Source organism: Biomphalaria glabrata, chromosome 10, assembly GCF_947242115.1.
Source record: "Biomphalaria glabrata chromosome 10, xgBioGlab47.1, whole genome shotgun sequence".
Classification (NCBI taxonomy): domain Eukaryota; kingdom Metazoa; phylum Mollusca; class Gastropoda; family Planorbidae; genus Biomphalaria; species Biomphalaria glabrata.
In genome coordinates, this window is record NC_074720.1 from 11436354 (window position 1) to 11453608 (window position 17255).

The window sequence follows — 17255 nt, forward strand, 5'->3', positions numbered from 1 at the left end:
TTGTGCTAGAGCTAACTATACGGTGTCAGTTGCATTAAGGCAACAACCTTCCAGCGTTGTGAACACATTCTCATGACGTTGTATCAACAATTTCACGTCGAGATCAGATAGAAGTTTAGAGAGAGATAGAGGGACAGAGAGAGAGAGAGATCGAGAGAGAGATAGAGGGACAGAGAGAGAGAGAGAGATCTAACCCCGAATATGTGGAGTTTTTCACGATGAACAATGTCAAGGACGCTAAATTGAGATTCGAAATTTCTAACTAAAAAAAAAGTTACAAACAGAAAAGCCTTATAAAAATTTGATTCTGTAGTGCACTTTGGAAAGAGTAGCTTCCCTTATTTTGTACACCGGAGACATCCAAAATATTGCTATTTATAGCTTTTTCGCCATGCATGAAATTCCTAAATAGCTACTGGATAATATCAAAATCTACGTCAGCACGTGCCGAATTGCCGAAAATGTATGATTGATAACAAATAATCTTTGTCTAGTCTAAAAGTAAATCAAGTTATAGGTCTGCTAGTTAAATAAAAGTATTGCCACTTGTTACTTTTTAGAGATAAATGAATTTAAAAGTTTTATTACTTCATTTAAAAAAAGGCCAATTCTGTATTGCTTTAATTTAAAAGTTCCATTAAATTAGCAATGACAGTTTGTGTGTTTTTCTAAAGATTTTTTATTGAAACTTTGTCTTCGCTAAAAAAAAAAAAAACGTAACACTTACTAATTATGATCTGCAGCAGACGTTGGCGTAACTGTTAACTCCAGTGTCATACAGAAAATCTGTCATTGGCATTGTGTTAGTGCCAGCAATATTCAACACCTCAACATGAATAGACTTCAACTAGGCGACAGAGACGTATACATACACACACATATATATATATTCAATAATAGAAAAGAACTCTCCTTTTTCTCGATGTGCCTCTCTTGAAGAACTCTTCAGTCTGTCTTTTATAACTCCCGCTTTTTTTATCCCCTTCTTTTTCTCACACTGCCCCTACCCTCTTTCCCCACCCTGTCCTCCGCCCCCACCCACCCCCACAATCAAAAGTACTAGCCTAAAACTAGTCAATCTATTGAAATCGATAGATATCGATCGGTAAATTTGAGCAGGTGACTTATTTAGTCCTGGAGGAAGGTTCAGTGGTATCGATTCACTGATAGTGAAGAGATGAAGACTACGATTACTCGAAAAAAATTACTTTGGGGCGTGAAACGTGTGAGGTGACAGGGAAATCGACTATTTCAATGTTTCAATTGAAAATTGTGGCTGCTTTCTAGATTGATGTTTCTATGTAATACCATCAAATTCAATCTATATTCAAAGTGGAAGAATATGAAAATAGCTCTTCGTTTAGTTTTGCCTGTTGTTTAATAAAATGTAGTATCCTTGGGGAATAAAATGATTTAAAAAATGACTACAAAACTTTATAGCTGGAGCTTTAATGTCTTGCGATCCGTGGGGGCAGATGACGTAAATCTCATCCATTTCTACGGCAGGCTGTTAACTAGGGTATCATGTGGCCAGCACAACAGCAATCACCACTGCTTCCCTAAACGTAGCCTACATCTAGTGCCCGTTAGAGAAGGGTGGACACGGAGGCTTCCCGAAGTTCGAATCAGTCTTCACCAAGATTTGAACTCTAGACGATTTGGTTTGGAGGCTAGGTGCTTTGCCACTGGACCACCATGCTATGCTTTTAGAGCAGTGTTTCCCAAACTATTTCCTCAACGGAACACATCGCACATTCTAAGTACTTAGCGGAACGCTTTGCTTTTTTTTTTTAAGAGACATTAATTCACGTGGTGGTCTACTAGTTAAGTACTCCAGTAGTTCGTGGAACACTAGGGTTCCGCGGAACACAGTTTTAGAAACATTGCTACTGTAATTCATTGTATGAAATTGTGAATTTTAAAAAGAGTTTTATTGTTGTTATTTATGTTTTAAAAAAAGGTTTTCAAGCTACAATAAACATTTTTCCATTGAGATTAAAAGCCTCCACGTGAGATTGGATCAGTTATCTTGTGCTACATCACAGCCAGTGATCAACCTTCATCATGACAGCAAATAATATTTGCTCAAACATGCCCAAGTGTGATCTACAAGACATAAACCCTCTGAAGGTTTAATGAACCACAACGGTGTGAAACTGGTGAACGGAATGTGCTGAAAGATTACTGGAAGACTACAGAGAGCAGAATAAAAAAGAATGTCTAAGCTCTCCTTCTGTCACCAGTCATCCTTGACCAATCTTAATTCTGTTAGCGTATTGCATGAGGAATGGCGTACTCAAATACTTTAATGTCGGCACATGAAAGTATGATTTCCACCACGTCTGCTTAATCTCTTGCGGATTATCGTTCTTAGAAAGTGGCAGCACTTATCTCCCCTGACTCTTTGTTCAGAATGGTTTGGATGCTTAGCATGGACTTGTCAAGAGGACCTTCTATCTGATCTTCACGAGTGTTTGACATTTGTTCACGTCTTCCGATTGTCGTGCTAATGTAATGTGTGCCTTTCGATTTGTGAATGAATAAAAATGAATAATGGAAGAGATTCTCGTGCAATTGATCGCACATAAACAGTTACATTAAAAAATTGTTACTTTTTCTGTATGCATTCGTTTTTGTGTGAATGGCTGGGGGAGGGGGGGGGGTTAACAGATAATGTGTGAATGTCTAGTTAATTAGTTGCGTAGAAACAGACAATACATATTGATACCAGTTAGAAAAGTTAATTGTATGAAAGCATTATCAACAAAGCTATAAAGATTTTAATCATATAAAAAATATGTTTCCTCAAAAAAAATTAACTCGTCTTTTTATCAATGCACTTAATGGTGTTTTTCAATTCCGATTATTAGCCACACACTTTCTTGATGGTCTAAGGAAGTTTTAATGTAGATGTTAAAAGTCAACAAAACACACAGACAAAAATGCTTTAAAAAAAAAGCTTATATTAATATATATCAATTAGTTTGGATCAGTCATGTAATTAACTATTGGTAATAAATTACTTTATTTGCTATCTCAAACAAGGGAAAAAATAGTACTTGACTGATTGGTGTAATAGAATTGGAAGCTAAATTGGTTCTCTTTATATTAGGCTGCCGTCTTAGGCTTAGGGAACACAAACATGAAATAGAACAATAAATAACTCTACAATCTTCCATGTTCATGGACTCTTCGCTAGTAGAGTGGTTACAGCGTTGGCTTGAAAAGCCTGAGAAAGCTTTAGTCAACACGCTCGAATTCAGGTCGTTACCTTTAAAAAAAAAATGTTCCCCCTTTCCAACTGGTCCAGACAAGTCATAAGATCATAGCGCATCGAGAAAGCTAAAAGCATGAAATTACGCTAAACAAAAACAATTGGTAAAAATATTTCTAATCGCACATATCTATTATTGTTTATGTTTTACCTGTTTCGGATGTTCCTTCAGAGTTGAAGATAGTTTACTTCCTAGTCCAAACCTCCCGCAGGACGACGGGGGATGGGAGCGGGCAGGGTTTGAACCCGGGACCATCGATAAATCCAAACGACAGTCCAGCGCGCAAACCGCACGACCAGTCTAGATATATTAAAAATTTAATTACATGACTGATCCAAATTAATGGATACAATTACACTTAATTTAAGTTTTGTTTAAAAAAAAAAAACACTTCTGTGTTGTTAATATAGTTTGTTTATTGTTGTTGTTGTTTTTTTTCTAATTATTTTCAGATGACAATATAAGATAAGACTAAACTAAAAATATGAATGTTTAGCATAGTATCTTATTTGAACATAAAGTAAGAATTAATAATTAATAACTTTATCACTTACAATGTATCGTTTTTTAATTCTAGGACTGAAAAGTATTACTTGAAAGTAAGATAACTGGGCCTGTAGTCTACACGCATGTGTAACTACCATATCCTTTTCACTTGTTAGAACCTTAAATATATTGAAGGGAAAAAAGAACAATTCTATAGTTCAGAATAGACTGTGCATAATCAACCCGGCTATGGACGTTTTATCAAGGATCGGTAATAAAAGCAATATCTTTGGACGCATTGTCAAGAATTACCTCCCATGGCCGATCATATTATTTAATACTACATTGCTTCCCTTGAACTGTGTCGTCTGTCAAATCTGTCGGAAGAGCTCTCTTTTGTGGGGAAGTAAGAAGTGTTCAAAAGGAAGAAGGGGGGAAAGGCTTGAAAGGGCGATGTGTCAATTGACAGCCTTAATTGCATGATAGATAGATTCTTGCTTATTGCTTCACGTCCATTGTACAGAGTCCAAGCTATTGAGGTAACAGGACTGGCTCATGAACGATTTATGTTATTAAAAGCCATTCAAAAAGGGTCGATATGATCCCTGGGTAGAGACAATGCCACATGTGTGTAATATTTCAAAATAAAAATCTTCAAGATAAGGGAAATAGCCACCACAAATCTCAAAAGGATGTTAATGGAAGTTATATAAAAATAATGTTGCATCTATTCAGAAAGTAAGTACAAGAATCTCCAGCAGACGTTTGGACTATATTTCACTGAGAAACACTAGTGATTAAAAAAACAAAATTTGGTGGCAGAGTGGTTAAGCGCTTGACTTCCGAACCTTGGGTCCTGGGTTCAAATCTCATTGAAGATTTCAGATTTATGTTTAAGTGCACCCTTGAGTCTACCCATCTCTAATGGGTACCTGACTTCAGTTGAGGAAAGTAAAGGTGGTTGGTCGTTGTGCTGGCTACATAACACCCTGCTCGTTAACTATTGGCCCAAGAAACAGATGACCTTAACATCATTTGCCCAGTACATTGCAGGGTCTGAATAGGGAACTTTACTATACATGAAACGGCAAAAATGATATTCTAAAAAGGTCAAAACGTATTCAATCCAAGCTTCACATTTTGTTGGATGAAACGGTGAACACAAAGCAGTTTTATGACTTACTAATGAAAGAGTACTTCACCTATCCCATAGTCTGACAGTTGGGGCACCCTGTCTCTAATCTCTTCGTTTGTGATGCGATCTTTCTGTTGCATCTCAATTCCATTGCTAGGATCCTCCTCTCTAACTCAACATCCAAGACTTGCAAGTATATAAGAATGCGGCCATGACCAGGGGAGCGCATCAGTATGGTTTGCTTCAAACAGAGTTGTTGGCTCTTCTTAAAGAACATTAAATCACTACAGACATTTTGCTGACATTAGTCCATATAAACCTTGCAAATCTAGCAGATATTTTACCAAGTGTACAGAATTTATTATAAATAAAATAATCATAAAGTAAAAAAAAAAAATTAATTCAATTTCTTAGTTCAAGAGACTAACTTGCATGTTTTTGATTTTTCTAAATGTACAAAGCTGATTCTGATAGCTTCAATTGATTTCCTGTTTTACAACTTTGTATCAGTGATAAAATTTCAAAGTACCCGGTAGATGAAAATTCAGAAGTATTTGTGCAAACATCTAGACATGACCTAGATAACTTGAAATCAACTCTTATGCAATACTTTTCTGTACATTGTTTGCACCAAGTTGTCACTTCAGTTTCCATTTTATTATTTTATATTATTTTTTATAATGGTTTGATACTTAAAGACATATTTTTATAATATTCTATTATAACCTTGAAATACAGGTTAACCATTTAAATGTCTAAAATTGACACTATATATTCCATTGAGAAACCGTGCTCCAAAAAATATATTTGAATAAATTGAAATATTTGTATTTGAATCAGAAAGTTGTATACAGTCTTCCAATGTCTAGTAGAGCATGCTAGTTCCAGTTTCTATTGTGTTGCCTAAGTCAGACAAGAAAACCAATAAGTAAGTAGAACATAAATCTATATTTAAAATTGAATGACAAGATCAACTGGATTTCTACATGGCATTAACAATTCATGGCCAGAAAAAAACTTTTTTTTTAATAAGTGTATTTAAGAATGTGAATTTTCAAATATATATATATTTTTAGAAGACTTAATCACATAGAATAATACAAAAAATGTGTTTTAACACAAGAGTCTGTTGAAAAAAAATTCAATTTGCATATCATTACCAAGTCTTTATATTCCTAATAGCACACATTGATTTGTGTCACTTGTAGATTTCCTCATAGATTAACTAGAAATTGAGTTTTAAAAAATGTTTTATTATAATGGTTTGTATAACATGTCACTGTGATACAATTAGTATTACGCCTGCCATCCTCATAATATGAAGTTCTTATTTTCTACAATTTCTTACTTTGTAACACTGATTCTACTTTGTAACACTGATTCTATGAGAAATATTAACAATGTACATGTTGACGTCGCAGTCGAAAAAAAAAAATCTATTTGTTAAACCCAAGCCCATGTGCCAAATGAGCTATAAATAGTTAATCAAGTATTGATTACCACAATTCGAATTCAATGATGGAGCATGTGTGTGAATATTACAAGTTGACAAAATTAATAGTGACTTAGACTAAATGTTAATCTTCATTAATGAAACACTGTAAACAATAACAAAAAAAATAACAAAACAAATAAAGAAGATTTCGAACACATTATTTGTTTACTCAAAAGATGCAATATATACATCTCAAAAACATGTCCTATCATGGGCCTTGCATCTCAAAAAATATGTCACTAAATCATACCCAACTTTTTTTCCCTTATTAAAAGACATTGTTATGCTATTATAAGTATTAAAAAAAAACAACATACATAAGTTTTGATTCCATCAATAAAATGACATAAAATAATAAACATTCTAAGAGATTACTAAAAGCAGGACAAAAATTGAAGAATTGAAATAGAAAACAAACTGGGTCAGCTTGGACTTTAAAAAGCAAGTTTAGTAAAGGGAGAAAATTAAAATACAAAAGGCGACCAGTTGGTAATGTTAGTATTCTACTATTCTAGACAAGTTAAAAATACATTACAATAATTACTAAATAAACTAGATGAACTGGTAAGTAAAACAAAAACATATAAGTATTACAACTGCTACCTACAATGATAATTTAGAATTTTGATAATCTCACTTGTGAAATAGACATTAGTTTCAAGTTATAAGATAAAAATCCAAAGTGAAAGTATTAAAAATATATTTCCTGTACAGCACAACATATTTACACAAATCTCTTTCATTATTCATATAGAAATGTATGACTACACATCACAGAAACTCATTTCTAGATGAAACTATCCAGTGTAGGGGACTGAACTGATCACATTGGGCTATGGGACAAGGGAGGAAAGAGAAAGCACATTTTGAAAATTTCTATAGAGATCCCTTCTATTTACTTCTAAATAGCTTCATTTTCAGATAATGAAGTCAATTTTTAAAATGAACTGTTAAATATTTCAATTAAAAGAAAAGAAAAACCATTTTCAACTGCGAGACAAATTATCAACAGCTTGTCTTGTTTCATGAAAATAATAAAGATTGTTTTTGTTCGAGAAAATGTAGAAATTAAACTTTATGTCCCATCAAGTTCCATGTCAGATCACAAAATTGCCTGCTAGGGAATGACCAGAATAAAATCACAACAAAATACTTACTACCAGACTGAACTGATAACAATATATTTACACTGTAATAAATTACAAGGCACTTGTCCAATTCCATTAACTATTTGCCATTTCTTTCATGTCTTGAATAAAATACATACATTAAATAGCTGTACATATTACAAAGCAATGCACTACACTATGATTGGAATTCATCACTAAATTATCTGGTTTTCACTCACAATAAAACATTGCTATTTAAAAAAAAAGAACAAAAAAAAAACAACTCTAGAATGCTGTTGTACTGTGTTATACACAGTGAAAAAGACTAAAATATATTTTTGTTATTGCTTTTGTAATAGTGCAAGTGCATCTTTTATGCTTATAGCGTGCTCGGTGCACTATGGCCCAATCTCTTTTGTGGACATGAGGGTGAAGGGGTATCTGGGAGGTTTCTAAGATGCCTTTAGACATTCACCAAACATAACTTGAGATTTGAACTTGAGCACCCCATTAACTCTTTCTCTCCTAAATAACGATAGTATCATTGATTTGACCCCATTAAATTTTTAAAAAATTTGTTTTATAAACTTTTAATTTGTGTTATATAAAAATAACATGCATTCTCCTATAATTCTGTACCAAAACTAACGTCTTCTGATTACAAACAAAAATATTATTGAAGTTTAATCATGACAGGGTAGAATGCACAAATGTGAAAAATTAACAATTATGTCAGAAAATAATTACGTAGATAAAGAGTTAATTGGTAGCCAGGCAGTTAATCTCTCTTTGCATTGGTTTTTATTTGTTTTACTGTTGATAAGAATGCTTATTATGAAGTTTATGGCACTCTCTTGTTTTAATAGCCAGATAGTGATACATTTCTAAATCAACACAGGAAAGTTCACAATTTTTGCAACAACTAAAGTCATCCTGCTTAATTAATTGTCATATGTCATTGCCTGCTAAGAAATGACCAGAATAATATCACAACAAAATACTTACTACCTGAATTAATGTTAACACATTAACACTGTAATAAATTACTCTTTTTTTTTAAATAGCCAGATAGTGACACAATTTTTAATCAACTAAAATAAAAACAGGAAAGTTCACAATTTTTGCAACAACTTAAGTCCTCCTGCTTAATTAATCAAGTAATTCAATTGCAATCTTCATCTCTCTGACTTATGTAGCACATGAATCACTGAAAAGGTGTATAGACTATGTAGTTGAAGGAGGAGCTGAGCAAAAACAGTACAATTGGCAGACATGACTTTCAATGCAAAGAGTAAATATCCTGAATGTAACCAATGCGTTGGTCATGTAATAAATAAAATAATATAATAAAATATTTGTCATATAGATGTTGCAGTTACCATTTTAGTTAAGGGGAAAACAATCCACTTGAGTGATCAGGGCCAAACTGTTTGTTGTTTTATTCAATATTTTTATAAAGGTTTTGTTTACATTCTTTTCAAAGATAATATAACATTTTAAAAATCAGATATATAAATTAAGCTACCGGTATTCTATGTTATCAAGCAATCAAGAAATTTTTTTTTAAATATAACGACTCCTGTATAAAACTTATGTCACAATATTGTTATATGGGTCATCACCACAAAACGTTCTCTCATAATATAAAGTATGATGACTAGAGAACAAAATGTGCAATACACCGTTGAGGAAATGTAATACAGAAAATAAAAGGTTAGGTAGCAAAAAAATAGAATAATGAGCTGGCAACTAGACTTCACAAAGACAACATCATAGCCATTGCTGTAAGACTTGGACTTCACCTCAGTGCTATTCAGTTATACAATAGTGTCAGTCAAATTTATCTACCGCCTTATTTCTCCACGGTGGTCTGTAGTTTATAAGAAACTGGCATTTACACAAACAGTGCTCCATCACAGTCTACAGCAGGACATATAATCTACAAGACTCGGCAAACATCCCTACAATACAGACTGTTACCATTGTTACATTGAAATTTACTTTGAAAACTAGATATCATATTGAAATAAGAGAACAGTTGCTTTTTAACTAAGAAAAAAAAAAGTTAATCATAGTATTCAAGAGCACTGAGTAAGAGGATCAACAGAGTGGAAGAACAAATATTTGCTAATAACAAACTTAAAGTCAGTTTAGCAAGGAAGGCAACTCATGTTGATATCTTAATTAAATTTTTTTTAAAAAGGAATGAAAATAAAGTAACACTGGATTTTTTTTTCAAAAAAGCCATCATTTTTTTTTTAAAAGATTACTTTCAAGAAAATTATTTTAAAAATATATGACTTCAGCCATGAACTAGGAAAAAAATTTTGTTGATGTAAAAATTACGGACAAAAGACATCTAGTTGTTAACAAAAACTCATTTTTAAACCTATTCACTAGTGACTTAATTTCTCAGATATATCGTATGATTAATGGGATTGTATGCGAATGAACAGATATAAAGTTATTAAAACTAAATACATTGTACACACAAAAAATGCATTAGAGTTGAAAAAAAATCAGTTAGATACAGTTATGATTGATTGTTGTATTTTAAATAAATAAAACATTTTGCATAGTGTTAAATGTATTTCTATGACAAATCAAACTAATGTGACATATATATAGTAAATTTTTTTAAAAAAAGTCATAAATCACAGTTGTAATGTACTTTTCACACTTTGGTTCATCTACATGCAGTTAAAATGACTGATTTCACAGCAGTACTATGGCATTGTAACCGGGTTATGTGAATTAAGAGGCAAGTTTTTTTTAAAAAAAAGGTGCATAATCGTGTATGTTACGCAAACATCATTCTGAAATCACTGTCCTTTAAAATGATTATCGAGTATAAGATTATATAGCACATGGAAAAAGAAAGTGTGCAAAAATCTTGTAAAGGACTATGAACCAGAAAGTGGTTGCTTTTCTTATAATCTCTGACACTTTAAGCTTTTCTAAAAAAAAAAATATTTTCTTATGAACACTGGCTTAGAACTAGTTAGACTTAAAACATTTTCTAATTTCTAATCAAAGACCTTCCTTCAAGGAACAGTACCAGGAAAAAGAAGAAGAGGAGGACAGAGAAAGCAATGGGAAGACAATGTCGAAAAATGAACAGGCCTGACATTGAATGAAATTCTATTCAAGGCAAAGAAGAGAGAGGAATGGAGAAAAAATGGTTGACAGATCTTGTGTAGTGTCCCAACAGTTCAACGAATAAGGGATAGGTAAAGGTGAATCAAACATTAAGCAATAAATCACCGGTAAAACTGTTGTAAAAGATAAATAAACTTTTTTTCTCCATCTTTTCAAAACTTACGCCAGCCCTGAGGAATATTGGTACAACAACAATAAAAACCAGAAAAAATAATAAGTTTGAATAGCCAAACATTCTTTACATTAAACAGAAAAACTGAGGAGTTTGAATTATCAACCTTCCTTGAAGATCTGTGCTAACTATGCATGAAGATTGATTGCTTTGTACAAAAATAATTATGTCCCCATTATGTTGCTAAGGTGTTCAAATTAGTAACATTTGTATTCTATATTTATTTCGTAGGGTGAAAATATTGTTTTAAAAATAAGTCATCCATTTTTTTAATTATGTTTTTTAAAACATTAAAATAATTATCAGTTAAAAGTTTCCTAAATGAAACATTTTTAAAAATATATTTGAAATAAATGTACTAATACTGATGAATTAAAATTTGTTAACAATATATTTTGTTTCAAATAAAAATGACTGGGGTTTTTTGTACCAACTATAATAAAAACAAACAAACACTTTTGCTAATTGGAGAAAAAAATCTGACTGAAAGTTAATATTGTGTCCTAAATGGTTCTTAAATGACTAGAAGTTATTTACATAATATTTCAGTTTTTATTGCTAAAATAAATTAAAATAATATCTTTAGTGTTCATTTATGGATAAAATGAATTCACAATAGTTGTGTGATATATAGTGGTTATACACATTTACTAATAATTATCCAGATAAATATTTGTACAAGTATATTTGGTTTAATAAGGAAATTGTCTTATGGTGTTTTGTTAAATACAGTTTGATACCAGCTTTAAGACTTTCAAAACTTTTAAAACAAAGCTATCAAAAATATTTGAGAATTAAAAAGCCACACACAATGTGTCAGGTAATGTTAAATAAGTGAACAAAAAATGACATTTCAAAGGGCAAACATGATTAAGTCCCTTATTCACTACTGAATCACAAAACTTTTTGATGATTTATAAATATTTCCTTTAGACACCATATAGACCAAAACAATCAATAAGTTTGAAACAAAGGAAAAGTTGCTTTGTGGTCACTTATGTTATTCCAAATTAAATGCAGAGGGTCCAAATGCATCAAACCCAACAAAGATACGTCCATCATTTTCAACTTTAACAGGATATGTCTTGGCAACAGTAGAGCTTTTGGGTGGAAAAACTGTCTCACCATTGTCCAAGCGAAATTTCCACTTGTGCCAAGGGCATTTGACACAGACTTGTGTGGAGCCAATGTCTTCTATGTCTGCTAAATGTAAAGGTCCACCTGGAAAATATTAATTAATCAATTATATTAATCAATTATATTTTATATTTTGGATTTTTGACAATCAAACCATTTCCATTTCCAACATGTTACTATGTACATTTTATGGAGCAATAACTAATGTTTTTTTGAAAAAGAGGTAACGATCAAATATTCTTAATTAAATTCAGAAAGACTCCAAACACAAAGTTAAAAGACATTAACTTGAGAAATACTTGCAAACAATGCAAAGAAGGATGTCATCACAAAGGAAATACTAAATAATTTTTTTTTAAAGGTTTCTCTTACATTGGGCAATGATTAAAGATAACACTGTAAGTTGTAAGTTGATGGTTATGGGAAAGGAAACAATGCTTTGAGAGAGTTTTACATGCACAAAAAGTCTTCTAAACAAATATTCAAAGGAAAATAGTGGGTGTGAAAATTATTAAATTAGCTTAAATGGGAGTTATTCTATGGTCAAAGATTACATTTATTACATACATAAAAGACACATTGGAAATGGAATTTAAATCAGCACAAACACTATGTTATTCTTCAAATTGAAAAACGAAAAGGAGCTTTAAAAAAAAATTGTCTGTTTTCATAATATTACTCTAAATACTTCATTACAATACGTTTTTTTTTACAAATATCAGCAGTTTTCATTTTCCACAGGAACCTATAATCACTGAATACACAATGGCTGAGCTGTAAAGGCTATATTAATGAGTCTGGACAAAATAGTGCTTATAAAACTTGCTGACACATATCTATGGATGATAATTGTTACTGATAAAATTTTTCTTAGACAGTATGGCAGACAATAATCTTTCAAAGAAAGCTAAAAATAGCACCTACAGGGCAATAAATCAAAAGTGGGTGTGGTTCGAATCTATGTGAAGACTGGGATTTTAAGGTCACCCCTGAGTCCATACAACCCTTATGAGTACTTGACTTTAGTTGGGGAAAGTAAAGGAGGTTGGAGGTTTTGCTGGCCACATAACAATCTGCTCATTAATCATTGGCCAAAGAAACAGATGACCCAAAGATCACAAGGTCTGAAAGGGGAACTTTACTTTTATCAATGAAAAACAAAACTTTGTTCACACATGTTGTACACCTAAACTTAGATGATGAGTGAATATATATAATCTAAAGAGAGACAAAAGGATTCAGAAATCAGTTGTTTTAGGATTTTATTTCACTTAGTGTTTATTTATTTATAATGTTCAATTATACTATGTTTATATATTTTAATGATTCATTGTGCCTGTTTATTCTACAAATAAAGTTTGTGCAATTATTAAATAATCTAAATTGTTATTGCTTTGATATTTTTTTAAGACCCTTCATTTGAAACCTGACTACTACTATCTAATTACTGTCAAAAGTTGCTTCTGAAATAAATTGTAATAAATAGTATGTAACTATATATGTGATAAAAACCTACCAGCATGTGGACAGACTGATTGAATGGCATAAACTGAATTTCCAATTCTAAATAAAGCAATTTTCTCATCATTTAGTAACAGAGATTTCCCAAAGCACTTCTCATGCAGAAGTTTAAGAGCAGCCTCTTGATGAATATCTCCCTGCTTTTTAAGTAGCTTCAAAATTTGTTGGCGCTGATTTCTTTCCAATTCATTTTGCCAGTCTAGTAAATCTGTAATAAATGAAATGGATATATACTATAGTTAGAGAATATCTCAATAATGTACAAGAGACTCTATAAAACAAGCATAAGCAGTCTAGTGATATTTTAGTTTTTAGCCTCAAAAAAATTTCATGCAAAAAAAAAAAGTTTGCAATATTTGCAATTGGACGACTGCCTGGTCGTATGGTTTGCACAGTGGATGGTCATTTGGACTTATCAATGGTCCCAGGTTCAAAACCTGCCCGCTGCCATCCCTCTGTCATCCTGCAGGAGGTTTGGACTGAAAGTAAGTAAATTATCTTCAACTCTGAAGGAACATCTGAAACATGGAAAACATTTGACAATAATTTGGATCCTGATGAAAATAAATAACACCCAAAAGTAATGGCTGCAGTGAGACAGATTTATACAAGAAAAACCACATAGCTGTAGCAGATCTGCCAACAAAAAAAAAAAGTCCAAATATGTGCCATGTTGGTCAAAACTTGTAGTTTACAATGTCAATGTGAAACACTTGTGCAATGCATTAAAAAAACAAATGAGATAATGACAAATACTAAACCAATGACATTATATTAGTATACGCATGATATAAATGAAAGAAAAATCATTCCCATTTATAATCTTCTTATAAGCTTTTAGATCCACTGTCACTACTTTCATTTGCAGTAACTTGAGTTCTTTATATAGTATTATTATAGATTTACAATAAGACTTTCAAATCATTAAAAAAAATGTTTTGTTTTACATGTTTCAGTTGTTCCTTCAGAGTTGAAGATAATTACTTCCTAGTCCAAACCTTCCGCAGGACGACGGGGGATGGGAGCGAGCAGGGTTTGAACCCTGGACCATCGATAAATCTGAACGACAGCCCAGCGCGCAAACGGCTCGACCAGGCAGCCATCATGTATTGCTGGAAAATTATTTATATTATTTAAATTTAAAGTTAACTTCTGAAACACATCGAGCAGGTGTTGAATGGTACCAACCAGTTGAATTTGGGGCTATTGTTCTCTTCAGAATATATTGTCTTTTTTCATGGAACCACATTGAACAAGAAAATTTGAGTAGAAATGCTATGCATGGTGATTTAAATTTAAAATAGTATTTTTGTAATGATGACCTATTTCTAGCGATTTGGCTTAATTATAAAAGCATTTTGTGAATTGGCATGCAGGTCTACTGTAATTATATATCTATGATAAAGACCTCAGAATAATTTTTTTTAAATGTGTAATAAATAAATAAATATTTATAGAGACATATATATATGATATGAGACAAGAAATTAAGCTACATTCAATTACTATATTTATATACTTAGTTACCTTTAATATGAACATCTGGAACAGGAAAAAAAAGTTTTTGATCCATCTCTAATTCTTTCTATTGGACTTGTACAAATTAATATATAGAGAATATATGTAGATCTATATTTAGTATTAGATCTAGTAGAATAACTAGACTGTCTTAAGATCTAGAATCTGCATATACATATAGTCTAGTAAACTCTAGTAGTATAGATCCTATTTGAATTTGATTTTTTAAATTAAATCTACAGCATTGATTGAATCTATTGAGTATGAATTACTTCAATTAGTCATAGTCATCATAGAACAACAATAAACTGAAGATTCTGTTCACAATGCAAGTATTCAATTACACCAGTGATATGACTAATGATTTTTAATCACAGCTTGTCTAGAAATCCTATCTAAGTATCTCTCTTTAACTAATATTTAAACTATGTAACTGTAACAATAAAATATGTGTAGACTCTGACTCTACGACTGTAATCTGTACACTGTATCTTATATAGATATTTAGAGACTAAGAATCTAGATCAACTAGACTTAAAGTCTTAACTAGAGGACTAGAGGGTGATCACATCACCATGATTCATATGTTACAATAATACAAGTCACTACAAGTGCAACAAGTGAAGTAGTCAAGTACAGACTACAACAGAAGTCCTGAGTCTGAGAAGTTCTTAGGCTTAGGTCTTAGTAAACTTAGTTCAAGTACTGAAAACTGATGTAGTCTTGAAGTCTGTAGACTAGAAATAGAAACAAAGTAGAAATACTCAATTTATTGTCAATACTAATAGTAAATTACTAAATAGATCTAGATCTAGTTCAAATTAAGAATCAAATAAAAATAGATCTAGATCTTCTAGATTCGAGCTGATCGTCTAAATAAAACCATTTCAGTTAGCAAGAAATACACAATTTTACGATGGAAGAATTACAGTGAAGTAAATAGATTTAGATCTATATCTCTAATAACCATGTGTAAAATGCAGCATGTAAAAAATATAAACAACTTTGGGCCTAAAATAGAATCTAGTAACACTGTTTACAAACTTGAACTGTGTGACACCGGAAGCGGAACACGGTCAGAATTAATCCTAAAATTCAATTGGTTGTTATGTGTATAGCTCACAGACCTATATATTAAAACTAAAAACTATTAAAACTAGTACTATTATTTACTATATCTTGTTCCATATGCTAGGACAAATTTGTACAAATGCTCTTTCTTCTGAGTATTTTATTAAATTTTGTTTTTGTATTTGAAGATTATAGTTCAGTTTTTTTATGTATAATTACTACTTTACTTTTAAGTCTTCTATCCTGAAGGCTTTCTAAATTTAGTGATTACACTAAAGGTGTTACTCACTGCTCTATTTTGTGTCTGTTCCATTTTTTTTAATGTTTTCTTGAGTTGAGGGGTCCCAAACAGAGGATGCATATTCTATTATTGGCCTAACCAAGGTTAAATAACATCTTAGTTTTATGTTCTAATTTGATTTATAGAAATTTCTTTTATTAAACCCTTATGCTTTAATTGATTTTTTGATAGTTTCAAGAATGTGGGGATTCCATGACATTTTTTCATTTATTATAACACCTAGATATTTTGCGTTTTTAGTTTGTATCACTGGTTTACCATGAATAAAATAAGTGGAATTAATTTGTTTTAGCTTTTTTTGTTACTCTTAATAACTGACACTTTTCAGGGTGGAAAGACTATGCTCCAATTTGATTCCCATTTCTGTAATTCATCTAATTCTCTTTGTAAAATTTCTGTATCTTGTGTTGTTTTTATTGTTCTATACATTATGCAATCGTCTGCGAATGATCTGACTTTTGTTCCTGAAGTAATGCATTTGGTAAAGCATTTATGTAAATTAAAAATAGTAGTGGACCTAAGACGTTTCCATGAGGTACGCCTGAGTTTACTGTTATTGATGTTGATTTAGAGCTATTTATTATTACAGTTTATTCTCTCCCTATTAGGAATATAATAACCCACTGATGCAATGGACCATCAATGCCAAAATATTTTAATTTTGTAAGCAAACTATGGTAGTGAACTTTGTCAAAAGCCTTGGAAAAATCTTGTAAGATAGCATCTATTTGTTCACTATTATCTAAACATTTTGAAAAGTCATCAATTAGTCCTATTAGTTGGGTTTCACATGATCTATATTTCCTAAAGCCTGGAAAGCCTACTCGGATCCAAGCATTACTATAAATGGACAGGATATAAACGCAGTGGACAAAT

The 17255-nt window shown here is 31.7% G+C and overlaps 2 protein-coding genes across 5 annotated transcripts in view; both read right to left on the reverse strand.

Moving 5' to 3' along the window:
• The window catches only part of LOC106079331 (uncharacterized), a 63620-nt gene extending 62670 nt beyond the window's left edge, over positions 1-950 (reverse strand). For 2 of the 4 annotated variants that reach the window (XM_056044513.1, XM_056044518.1), the window contains exon 1: positions 728-949. The gene's annotated coding sequence lies outside the window, so the exon portion shown is untranslated. Of the gene's footprint in view, positions 1-727 lie in introns of all 4 variants that reach the window. The other 2 variants (XM_056044514.1, XM_056044517.1) reach the window with 2 other exon arrangements.
• Positions 951-8370: 7420 nt separating this feature from the next.
• LOC106051595 (Rieske domain-containing protein-like) lies at positions 8371-15745 on the reverse strand. Its single transcript, XM_013206798.2, has 3 exons — positions 15017-15745; positions 13485-13697; positions 8371-12052 (listed from the first exon to the last, which is right to left on the reverse strand). The coding sequence occupies exons 1-3, from the start codon at positions 15060-15062 to the stop codon at positions 11832-11834; spliced, it is 480 nt and encodes a 159-aa protein (XP_013062252.2). The 5' UTR covers positions 15063-15745; the 3' UTR covers positions 8371-11831.
• Positions 15746-17255: the final 1510 nt, after the last annotated feature.

Coding starts and splice junctions, on each gene's coding strand:
- LOC106051595 (XM_013206798.2), bottom strand. CDS start 15,062: ATGGATCAAAAACTTTTTTTTCCTGTTCCAGATGTTCATATTAAAG. Junction 13,698..15,016: donor TCCAGATGTTCATATTAAAG/GTAACTAAGTAT, acceptor CATTTATTACAG/ATTTACTAGACTGGCAAAAT. Junction 12,053..13,484: donor ATCAGTCTGTCCACATGCTG/GTAGGTTTTTAT, acceptor AATATTTTCCAG/GTGGACCTTTACATTTAGCA.